Source organism: Vollenhovia emeryi, unplaced genomic scaffold (genome assembly GCF_000949405.1).
Source record: "Vollenhovia emeryi isolate VEMERY1.0 unplaced genomic scaffold, V.emery_V1.0 DF939649.1, whole genome shotgun sequence".
In the NCBI taxonomy this organism is placed as follows: domain Eukaryota; kingdom Metazoa; phylum Arthropoda; class Insecta; order Hymenoptera; family Formicidae; genus Vollenhovia; species Vollenhovia emeryi.
This window is the reverse complement of record NW_011966717.1, coordinates 1-12810: the sequence shown is the minus strand read 5'-3', so window position 1 is coordinate 12810 and position 12810 is coordinate 1. Positions and strand designations below refer to the sequence as shown.

General features: G+C 38.6%; 1 protein-coding gene across 1 annotated transcript in view; it reads right to left on the bottom strand.

Moving 5' to 3' along the window:
* The window catches only part of LOC105557022 (laccase-3-like), a gene marked incomplete at its 3' end in the record, with an annotated part of 21009 nt that extends 12870 nt beyond the window's left edge, over positions 1-8139 (bottom strand). The window contains exons 1-3 of the mRNA XM_012004147.1: positions 7921-8139; positions 5815-6016; positions 2563-2769 (exon numbers count right to left, since the gene is read on the bottom strand). Of these exons, the coding sequence (XP_011859537.1) occupies positions 2563-2769; positions 5815-6016; positions 7921-8124 (613 nt within the window). The remainder of the gene's footprint in view (positions 1-2562; positions 2770-5814; positions 6017-7920) is intronic.
* Positions 8140-12810: the final 4671 nt, after the last annotated feature.

Genomic DNA, 12810 nt, shown 5'->3' with positions numbered 1-12810 from the left:
ATAAGAATACGCGTCCAGGTGTTCGCGCTAATAAAAAAGTACCGAAACGATATCTGTTACATGTCACGCAGTAGATGTGACAGGTCAGCACCTAGCGTGACGTCACGGTCACGTGCTCCCCTCCTCCCGCGGTCCACTTGCCATGGAGTACCCCCTCCCCGCTCCTCCCTCGCCGTGGAGTACCCCCCGCCCCGCTGCCTCTTCGGAGCTCCATGGATTAGAACCGGCCTATATGTATACCCTACTTGCGTTATTTTTGTCCATTAAAGTTCAATGCCTCCTAGCGGCCAAGACAGACGTTTTAGGCGAAAAAACACTACGTTAAACAGTATTGAATAAAAATTGATTATTAACACCTATGTGAATACAAATCGATTATTAACACCTTTGTGAATTTTTTTACGTAGAGTCAATTAGCGCTATCAGATTTTGCGTAACTCACATTTTTAAACAAATTATTTAAACAATACTTGTTTAAATAATTGGAAAATCGTTTTTTATAAAAAAGTTTCTTTTGGTCAAATGCTTTCATCTCAATATTAACCTTTCTGCAATATCTATTGGTCTGCCCATAAACCTTAATAGGTTGGTAAGCGAATATTATAGCGTATATCATAGTTAAATATTAAATGCCTGTGTCCAGCAGAAGTTTGCGCTTGCTAAGCGCTTTGCGTTCATTGGATTATACTTTCAGATCTGTGCTGAAATAGAGCTATTCTTCTAGATCTATCCAATCAGCATAAAGCGCTTATTCTTAGCTAACTTCGGCAGAACACAGCCATTGTATAGTGTACATACACAGCGGAATAAAGAAACTTCTGTGATTATATTTAAATTTCCTCTGAAGCCGTCTTTTATTACGGGAAGACGTAAAACGTAATGCGTGAAAAATCGATCGCATGGACAGACGGAATAGCGCATATACCAAGATGTTTTTAATGAATTTTCGAAAATGGTTTTTCGAAACATTACTTTATCATACATGGTTGAATTTGTAAAAAAATAACTTTTTATTTGAAGATAAAAAAAATTCAAAATTTTGAAAAAATGTTTTGAGTGGTGGGGGTATTTCGAAAAATTAAATAAAATGAAAAAGTTTTTGTCTCCGTTTTATAATACTTCTAAAACTATTCAACTTATGTTTCAAATACTTTTCTCTATTTCTTTTATAGTTTCGGAGATATCGTTCCGAAAGAGAAAACTGATTTTTTACCAAGGGGTATTTCACCCCTTAAACATGCGTATGGGCACGTATAAAAAAATACGTGTCCCTTATTTTTGTCTAGAAAATAACATTGTCTAGAAAATAACATGCCGGGCGTCACGGATTGTAGGGAGGTCCCAGGTTCGAATCCTGGCTGGGGTAATATTTTTCGCAATAAGAATTTTAATTGCCAGACACGGTCGACAAAAATCACCGATGTTATGAATCTGGAGATATTCCCTTGTTAGACGTTTTTTTCTAAGTACGAATTTATCCTGGTTAATCTTGGCGATCAATATTGCAGTGAATTAAACGATATCTACCTTTTTCAGCTCTCACCAGCGACAGCTACGAAAGACACGCTGAATCTCTTTCCTTGGGTGCGAGCATGCAACGGCAGCACAGATTCAACTAGATTCTACTGCTTTTCTGCAGCCATTATAGAAGTGTGAGCTTGTAACGGCAACACAGATTCGGCGCGGTCTGACGACAAAATCATGGCGGCTCTTGAAAAGCAAAAGAGGAGAAGAGCCACTACAATCGTCGCAATATTTGCGAATCCGGTGAGATTCGGGCAAGGGAAAGCTTCTGAACGGAACATTCTCGTCCAATGGATCAGGGTATTTCTTTCGGTGTTCTGCTGAGCGGAATTACGTTCCTGCTCATAGAACTGATCCGACGGACGTATCAGAGGTCAGTTTCCCGCCCGTGCTTTTTCTTTGCCTTACGATTCTGTAATCTCCGACCGGTGGTGTCGGATTAGCCTTATGGTTCCGAGATCAGAATTTCAGTTAGATATTCAGACTTTTTCTTTCGTCTTACAGAAATACGTTATGGTTTTATCCTTTTCCTTTATTCATTGTGAGTCTGTAAGACAGGTCTCGGAACTAAGATTTTCTATTATTTGTCAATACTGGTTAAAAATACATTATTATCCTTTTTCTTTATTTATGTTTTTCTTTATTCATTGTGAGTACAAGAATAAATCGCTCTGTAACAATTCAGTGAATATTCTACCCATTCCTCTACGCTTAAAGATAAATAGCCTTTTAACACTGTGCTCTTCAAACTTTTTGTAAATAATTTTTTAACAAGCAACGAGCGACTGTTAAAATCTGTTGAAGGCTCAGGAGAATGATCTTGACAACATATGTCAAGGTCATTGGTGCTGTCTCCTCTTTTTTGTAATTTTACTCAGATTTTCCCAGATTTGAGTATAACGTTTTCAACACCAAGATTGTAGTTAACAAAATTTTTTAAATGATATCTAATTTAAAGTGAAACTTACAAAACGACACTTACAAAATGTATCAAATATAATTACGTACAAAGGTATTTTGTTAGAATGCTGTACATACCTTCATCATAGAGAAATACATCCACGAGTGCTCCAAGTGGAATATGATAAACATGGGTACATGTGCAAGGCTGTGTGCATGTAGACGGTGTATAACGGTCTCCACACATAAATTGATATCCATCATATTGTGAAATAAGAGGTGCTGGTGGATTTTGATACGATATGTTGGCGACCAAGCTATCTAAATGAGATCCGGTTGGAGAAACTAGAAGTTACACACAAGAAATTTTTGTTAAGATATAAAATAAAAATCAATCTAAATATTTAGGTTGATTAATTGCAGTCATTTTATTATACATATTGTGATGTATGAGTGCGCATGCGCGTTGTGAGATGGCGCCGGGAGCGACAAGGAACGCTAGAGCAGAGATGTACGGGACAGGAGAGAAATAAAGGAAGCGTGCGTTGTAAATCTACAAAAGATTGGTTATTACCGAGCCATCCGGATATCACATCTTGGCGACGAGGATTGAAAATGGAATACTAAATTCCACGAAACTAATATGGAAAGGGTAATAAGTGATAACCCAGGATGGAAAATATCAGTCCCGCTATGTCGCCGTTCAACCCGAACGAAGAGCAGTGCAACGTCTTTCCTAGATGGGAAAGATGGCTACGCGGCATCGAACTTTATATCACGAGCAAGAACATAACAGGCGCGGAAATAAAGAAAGCAGTTTTGCTACATGCCGGTGGTTTCGAGCTACAAGACTAATTTTCTACGCGATCCCGGACGCAGACACGGCCCCGCCAGCAGCCGCGGAGGGATCGAATGCAGAGGATGACGTATATACGAAGACAAAAAGAGTGCTGACAGAGCATTTTAAGCCGAAAACCAGTACGACATACGACAGACACATTTTCCGTAATTTAACACAGAAGGAAGGTGAACCATTCATTCAGTACGTTACGAGGTTAAGATAGCAAGCAAAGTATTGCAGATTTATGAAAGGATCAGTCGACGAGGAGATTAAAGATCAAATCGTCGAGAAATGTCGTTCATCTGAGGTGAGGAAAAGAATCCTGGAAAAGGGCGACATAACTCTACGCGAAGTGATGGAAATAGCTCAAGCAAGAGAGGCAACCTCAATTCAAGTTAAATCTATGGAGACAGAGGTAGTAGCGAAGCTCTCCAAAGCAAAGAAGAAATATGCAAAAAACCACCTAAACATTACAAGAGCGAGCGATGTTATCGTTGCAATTACAAGGGACATGTAGTTTCGGACGAGAAGTGCCCAGCCAGGGGAAAGGAGTGTACCAAGTGCAAACAAGAGGGTCACTTTGCATCGGTTTGCCAAACGAAAAATAAGCGAACGTCCACTCAGAAGAATGCAAGCAAGGCGAAGACCAGCACGGACAATGTACGGACTCTTGAGAAGACAGCCAACCTCAACTCAGAGGGGGACTACTCGTTCCTCCTAAGGGACAGCGACAGCGTAAATGCGGTAAAAGAAACGAGCGTCGACATAAAAGTAGGAGGGGTAAATTTAAAAATGTTAGTAGATTCGGGTGCGACCTGCAATGTAATCGATGAACCCACGTGGATTTCGTGTAAAGAACGCGGTATCGTGTGCGAAACGCGAAAATCTGAGAGAAGAATTATACCGTATGGTCAGATAAAACCGTTAGGATTATTGGGCGAATTTACTTGCAACGTCGAAATAGGAGGAAAGGAAACACGCGCCGGTTTTATAGTTATAAAGGGCGAAGCGCGTGCACTGTTGGGTTATGAAACGGCACATGAGTTGGGGGTTTTAAAAATCGATCCAGAGGCACGGTTAAATAACCTCGAAGTTCTAAATGAGGAAGAACGGCTATTCAACGGAATAATAAAGTTAAAAAGCTTCCAATTTAAACTGCCGATAGACCCGACATATCCCCCGTTACGTAGGATCTCTTTTAAGGTTAGAGACTGTGGTGGTAGGGTCCCAATAAATGTAATGCCTCTTCGTATATCTTAGAACCAGCTTCCTTTATTCTCGTCGCTCTCGTAACCTCTGTCTCGCCGCTACCATCATGGTTACCCCCCCCACGCTTCGCGTATGCTCACTTGCTTCGCCGGTACGCACGCGCTCACACAACATCTTTCCCTTTTTATAAAAGAATGTATTGTTCACGGCGATTTACTTAACAAACTCTTTCATCCACGACGGCGCTTTCTTGGTAAGAACCGGTCTCGGAGTTCTAATCGGTTCAACATTCGTTTCTTCCGCTTCTGCCTGAATCTCTTCACTACTTTAATAAAATTGCTTCTCATTCTTGTATGGCTGGATATACAAATTTCTTATGTGAAAAAGAGTCACCGTATGTTATTAATAACTTCTTAATTTTTACTTCTCAAAACCTAAATACTTTCACAAAATTCAAAATTTTCCAAAAATCGAATATAATAATTATCAATAACAGATTAAACTAAATTTTGCAATTCACCTTTCACTAAACACCTTTCAAGATATAAATATTTCACAACTTTGAGGTTACAAAATATCGCTTGAACTCTTTTCATAGATCAACAGAGTTACCAGCGACAAAAGTAATGACGGCCAATCATGTACCGAGAAATCCAGCGACGAGCGACGCGTGAAAAGGCACCTTAAGAGTCTGGCAAGAAATATTCTCCGTTTGATTGGTTTGACGCAAAATGGTGGAACCAATAAGGTGTCTCGAATCTGTACTCTGAACGCGGGATTATTATTATTATTATTATTTGGTTACCTTTGGTCTGTTCGTTATCGCTGCATTACTGCACTAGTGCAATTAACTACCTGCACTAGTGCAGTAATGCAGCGATAACGAACAGACCAGACGCCATTTTGCGTCTACCCTTGCCAGACTCTTACTACAGGGCTTGCGTTCGTTTTCTCCCACTGGGAGCATAAACTATGCTGAAACTCTATATATAGTTTACGTTACGTAAATTATAGACTTTCAGTATAGTTTATGCTCCCGGTGGGAGAAAACGAACGCAGGCAGGGACTCTAGCAGCGAGCGGCGAGCTTGAGTATACACTCACCGCTCGCCCCTCCCCGCGCGTCGTTCGTCGCTCGACGCTCGGCTCTCGTCCCTTGCCCCTCACCCCTCGTAGCAACGCTCTCAGTAGTTTTTGGCTTCGTTTCTTAAAAGTACATAATCTGTGCTTTACGTAGCTGTTGTAAAATGTACGTCTACACATTTCATAATAAAAATGTGTGATGGTAGAACCTCGTAATGTCTACAAAGTAAAAATTTTGGATTTAACAATTATATTTACCAAAGAATCTTTTGTAGTCTTGATTTTTTGTGTCAAATAGTATAGCCGGTTGTGCACTATAGTTGAAAAAATCAAACGAAAGAATAAGTAGTTCATCTGCTTTTTTATTTAATGGTACCTTTTCTTCGCCTGGCAGATATATCTTACTTAATTGGGATACACAAAGATCATTTCCACACTGTGTAGAATTCGGTGGATTAAACTGAAATGTTAAGAAAGTAAAATAAATTAATATTTTATTCTAAATATCACACTCTCGAGCACACGCACACGACACGCACACACATATCCGCGCACCTGAACGATCAAGTATGTGTATTTTAAGACAATTTAAGTCGGTACGCAATTCGAGATTTTAATACAGTTACAATAGGTGACGTTCGGGAAATAACATTAGACAGCTGTTTATTCCGTTACGATCAATATTATCACATGCCTCAGTGGCCGAATTGGTAAGACACCAGCCTAATGAGTAAGGACGTCCAGTTTTAAATCCTGATTGGAGGTAATATTTTTCGCAGTAAATTTATAATAAAATTATTGTGACACTAACGCAGTTACAGCTCTTAGCTTTCTTATTTCTTCTGATTTGTTTATAAAAACTATTATTTACTAAGGAAAGAGAGAAAACTAAGGAAAAAGATTAATTACACAGCCCCGCAAAAAAAGTTATCTGAGCCTAAGACCAGAAAAGTGTATTCTTGTGTATTTTGATCTGCTGAATCTGAATCCGAAATCAGAATTGAATAATTACTAGATATATCGTCCCTACCCTAGCGGAAAAAATGTCTGTAAATAACTACAAAAAATTGACTTGAAGCAGAAATTTGTAGAAATTTTTGTATCTTCGTTGAAACATTTACTTTTTTGTAAAAATATCTACGAAATAGAACCACAAATTAGAAGAGTGAGGTGGTAGGAGAGTGGGAAAAGGAAAGAGAGGAGTTCTATAAAGAAAAAAGTTGGGAAATAGAGGAGATAGAAAGGATGAGGGAGAAGGGAGAGATGAGGGGTGAGGAGGTAGTGAGAAGGGAGAAGAGATAGCAGGAGGAAGAAAGATGGAGGAAAATAAAGAAGGCGAGGGGGAATATATGGTACAAGAAGATAAAAGGAAAAGGGATACCAGAATACTTAAAGAAAGGGTGGAAGGAAGAAAGATGGCACAGGATAGGGAGATTTAGATTAGGGGAGGAAATGAGAGGTAATAGATATTGGGAGAAAGAGGAGAAAAGGAGGTGTAGGGTTTGCGGATGGAAGGAGAAGACACATGGGAACATGTTTGGGAGGAATGTACGGGGGAGCGAGAAGGGATGGCAGGAGATGGTAGAGGAGGTATTGGGGGAAGGAGGAGAGGGAGAAGAATTGTTATTAAAAATAGTAGAGTGGAGGGAAGGAAAGGAGGCGGAAGGAATGAATGAGGAAGAAAAAGAAAGAATGAAGGATGCGGCGGAAACGGAGGTCCAGCGGATGAATGAGGATGGATGAATGTATCTCTCTCTCTCTCTCAAGCGAATGAAAATAGGTTAAGAAAATTTCCTCAATAAAACACGAAAAATAGCGTCAATGGCGTGTTTCACATCACCCCACTAAAAGTGTTTCACAACACCCCACTAGCTGTCATTTAATATGAATTTACTACTAAATCAGCACGATGTAAGAAAATGCAAACTCATTTCAGATTCTGAAAGATATTGAAGAAACCAACACTTACATTGTAATAACCTTATAATGTGATGAATAATTTGTCTAAAAATATGATTTTTGTGATCACCGAAAATAATTAAAAAAAATTTTTTTCACGTGTTCCAACGAGAATCGAAATATACCTACGTCTGAATACTCTAGTGACTTTTAAAAATGAGGTGGTATGAAAAAAAACAGATGACATATGTCATATTAATCATATGTCACGTAAGGTGCGAGAAATCGCCGTGTTTCACATCACCCCATGTTTCACATCACCCCACTTCACTCTATTATCTATATTGTCCCCTTGTTAGGCCCAGACAACTTTTTTGTGGGGTTGTGTTATTTATTATGTAATTTATCACAGGTGTAAAATTGCAATTTTTTCTATATTTGATATTTGTTTAATATTGTACTCACAACATTATTAGAAGAGCCAAAAAAGTATCCTGGAGTTGATGATAGTGATAAGTTAGAACTGCCCTCATAAGCGAGAATGGCTAATTGATATATTTGTCTTTCTTGACATTCCCCAAGTCCACGTACATGTAACCAATAATAGCCTGGAGTTTGATTTGCATTCAGGACAAAATCAACACGTTCACCTATACACAAATTATACATTTTTTATATTCCATTTTATTTATCCGGAGTGAGCTACAAAACTATACTATTTTCGTATAATTATGTATAATTATGTATAGAATTCATACAGTATGTTTTATAATTATAGAACTAGTATGATTTTTTACGGCTCTGGAATTGGGTACCAAGTACAATAAAATTTAATTTAGCCTATCCTGACGGTAATCGTTGCTACTGGAGGGTTCTACGAAAATAATCAATGTATTCTTCGAAGATAAATTTTAGCGCTGGCAGCTCAATGGTGCAAGAAGCTTTGTGCACTAATAAAATGCTTAAATTGAAATTTTTTTAACAAAAATGAATTCCACAGAGTAGATCAGTGTGTTGGAGCAACATTCGCTACCGTTCATATTATAAAGGGTGTCTGACGTAAGAGTACCTCTACGAAAAATGATGGTAGATTGAGTCAAACTAATTGTAAGAAGAAAAGTCATGTACCATTATACAAAATTCGCAATAGTTATTGTTCGAGATCGGACATTTCATGCGCTATGCGTCTATTATTTCTCTCAAGCTATCGATGATTTTAAGTGTACAGCACGGGCCTCAAGAAAGTTTGAGAAAGACGCTTAGTTCTGCGAATTGTTATCACGTTTATTATTCTCTTTGTCTTGAGAACACCGAGAAAGCCCGTGCTGTACACTTTTTAAAACAATAATTCCTTCCAAACATTGTGACACGCTCGCGTCTTCGCAACGACGGCGAACGCGTGTCAACAACCATCGCCGGCAACTAACAAACTCTACCGCCAATCGCGTCTATCGCAGCGCGAGCGCACCTGTAGGGCGCGCGTCAGCGCACGCGGTGACGCTCGATTGTTAATCAATCTTGGCAATCGAGGGTCACCTTAAAACTTTGAATAAGTTGAGGGTTGATTGGTGCCCCACCGAAAGGGGGGTGAAATTCGGACTCGAATAAATGAACCTGCCGCATCCCGTTTTGAACAGAGCCGCTCTTATCGCGTGTTTCACCGCTCCGACCAAAGTTTGCTTGCGTCTTTCTGAACGTTACTTTCCCAGACAGCACGAATCCACACAGATATGTATCAGAAACCTAACCGTTAGTTTAAAAAAAAAATTGACACTATTACAGATATGTGTCGGTTGTCGATCTGACATGTATCAGATAGTTAACAAATTGCTATCGATGGCCGTTTTACCTTGATTTCAGAATGGTAACAAATACGTACCACTGTAACGTAAAAGAAAGGTAAATGAAACTTAACAGATGTATATTTGGTAGGTAACTGAAATACTGCTGTTTGATATCAAATACCTAAATGAAACATGTGTGTATGTATACCCAGCAAACACAAAGTAACAGTTACATAACTGTAAGTTAAAATTTCCTACTCAACAATATAACTGTTACATAACACACGTGTTATATAGGCAAGCGTCTCGGAAGCGGTTTTGCCCAGGTGAAAGCAAAATTTAATCGCGTAGCGCCGCTCCAGCGAACGCTCCATTTTTGACGTTTTCTGCCGTGACAAGAACTCAAAAACAGCTTTTGCGCCACGCGTAATTCTCACTGCATCTGAGCTCGGACGCGACTGCCGCCCGGTGCGTTGTTTAGCTTAGACCCCCCACTACAAATCCCGCCTCCAGGGGGCGCGCTGCTAGCGACTGGAGCGCCGCGCGGCGGCCAGTCTCATTACTTAATTTACAGACCTCGTATGTAAAAAATTAAAAGTGACCTTTATATAACCTTCAAATAACTCTTTAAGGTCAAACCAATGGTATGTACCATCTTATGGCCCCCTCGAAACCATATAACTTTTATCTGAAACATTGTTGTCTTCAACATATAGATTTTGAGATATTTCAGTGGATACATGAAAATGGCCTACTCGGGCGTATCTCGTTTGGACACGTAACGATTGGACACCGCTCGATTGGACACGCACTATTGGACACACATTATTGGACACCGAAATCATTGGACACAAGCATTATTGGACACCGCATTATCGGACACAAGCATTATTGGACACCGCATTATTGGATACCGTATTATTGGACACTGCATTTTTGGACACCGCATTTTTGTACACCGCATTATTGGACACAAGCATTGCAAGTTTGGACACTGCATTTTCGGACACCGCATTTTTGGACACCGCATTTTTGGACACCGCATTTTTGGACACCGCATTTTTGGACACCGCATTTTTGTACACCGCATTATTGAACACAAGCATTGCAAGATTGGACACTGCATTGGGGTTGTCCCGATTGCGCACATAACCGATCGGACACGGCAATATTTCCCGATCGGACACGGACTCGATCGGACACTAATGGGTTTTCAAGTATTTATAACATGAAATTTAAGGCAAACTGTGACTCTAGATGGGTCGGGATATTTATATATATTTAACCCGGGTTAACTGTTCTGTAAAGCAGATAATTTTCCATCATTTGTAAGTCCATACACCCACAAGAATATTGTGCTTTACAGAAATACGCAAACCCGATACAAAATGTGTCCGATCGGGCCTGTGTCCGATCGAGTCCGTGTCCGATCGGGCCTGTGTCCGATCGAGCCTGTGTCCGATTGAGAAATATTGCCATGATCGGTTATGTGTGCAATCAGGACAATCCCAATGCAGTGTCCAATCTTGCAATGCTTGTGTTCAATAATGCGGTGTACAAAAATGCGGTGTCCAAAAATGCGGTGTCCAATAATGCGGTGTCCAATAATGCGGTGTCCAATAATGCGGTGTCCAATAATGCGGTGTCCAATAATGCGGTGTCCGAAAATGCAGTGTCCAATCTTGCAATGCTTGTGTCCAATAATGCGGTGTACAAAAATGCGGTGTCCAATAATGCAGTGTCCAATAATGCGGTGTCCAATAATGCGGTGTCCAATAATGCTTGTGTCCGATAATGCAGTATCCAATAATGCTTGTGTCCAATAATGCGATGTCCAATGATTTTGGTGTCCAATAATGCGTGTCCAATAGTGCGTGTCCAATCGAGCGGTGTCCAATCGTTACGTGTCCAATAGAAGGTCACCCGCTTCCTCCAACGGTCACCGATGTATGCGTAGTGGCTGTGGGCTTCTCAAGGTCGGTCTTCATCATCAAGAGATGTATTCAATAGGAGTATGTTCGTATACCTTCGAACAAAGATCATTCGCGAGCTTAACCTCATTCGGTCATATGTCGCGACTTAACTTGTCGCGCAGCGGTAGCGCTCTGGGCCCATAACCTGAAGAATCCCAAGGAGAACAAAAAAGTCAAAATGATGTCAAAATGATGTCAAAATATAATCAAATTTTAGTTCGTCAAAATGATGTCAAGTTGCATAAATTTTTTATGCTTTCTTGATGTCAAAATCGTGACATAATTTTGACATTAGTTTGACTATTCGATAATATGATACCCAGATAGAACATAAAACTCATAATGACGTCATTATGACTATCACAATTTTATTTATCACATAAAAGTTATCTGGACATATCTAGAAAACTTTTAAATGTTGAATAAAATCATGATAATGTCATAATGACGTCTTTATGAATTTTATGTTCTACCTGGAATAGAGACATGTAGATAGTAATATATAAACGTTATATTTGACTGCTTATGACATATTTATTACAATCATTACATCAATCACAAACATTAGTATATCAGAATTTTATCACATTTAAAATTATGAAACGTCTGATATTGCGATACATAATTTCTACGTTGACTTTTATTATTAACGATAGATATGAGATTAGATATAACTTGTGCAAAGTTTATAAGTCAATATTATACGCAAATTATATGTATACGTTACTGTAAACAGCATAGAATTTAAGGTATCACCTCTTATTGTTCCACGCTGCATCAAAGATGGCAGGATGTTCTCATACAATGGAACGCCGGTGATGTGATTAAAAGCTTTTATTTATCGTTAATAAAATTCGTGAATAAAAGTTAACGTAGAAATTATGTGTCGCAATATCAGACGTTTCATAATTTTAAATGTGATAAAATTCTGATATACTAATGTTTGTGATAATAGTTGTGATTGATGTAATGATTGTAATAAATATGTCATAAGCAGTCAAATATAACGTTTATATATTACTATATTACTATCTACATGTCTCTATTCCAGGTAGAACATAAAATTCATAAAGACGTCATTATGACATTATCATGATTTTATTCAACATTTAAAAGTTTTCTAGATATGTCCAGATAACTTTTATGTGATAAATAAAATTGTGATAGTCATAATGACGTCATTATGAGTTTTATGTTCTATCTGGGTTGGGATTATTGTTAGTCAAATCAAGACCTTTTTATGACTACTTTTTATATTATACAATTTTATAATAATAAGCAGTTATACAGTCAAGAAACGTATCACATTTTCTAAATATTAAGAAAAAAAAATTTTTTTAAGAAGTCAATATAAAGTCATTTTTAAGTCATCTGAAATTAAGATTTTTAATCATGACCAAAAAATGATGTAAATTTGGTCAATTTGATGTCAAATTGACATTATTTTGACTTTTCTGTTCTCCTTGGGATGCTTACCTTCGTATTCAAGAGTGAGGGAACAGCGAATTAATTTTGCCTTGCAACGTTCTCAATATACAGGGTGGGGAAAAAAGTCCCGGACCAGTCAAATTTTTCGAAAACAAAGCATTTTGAAAAAA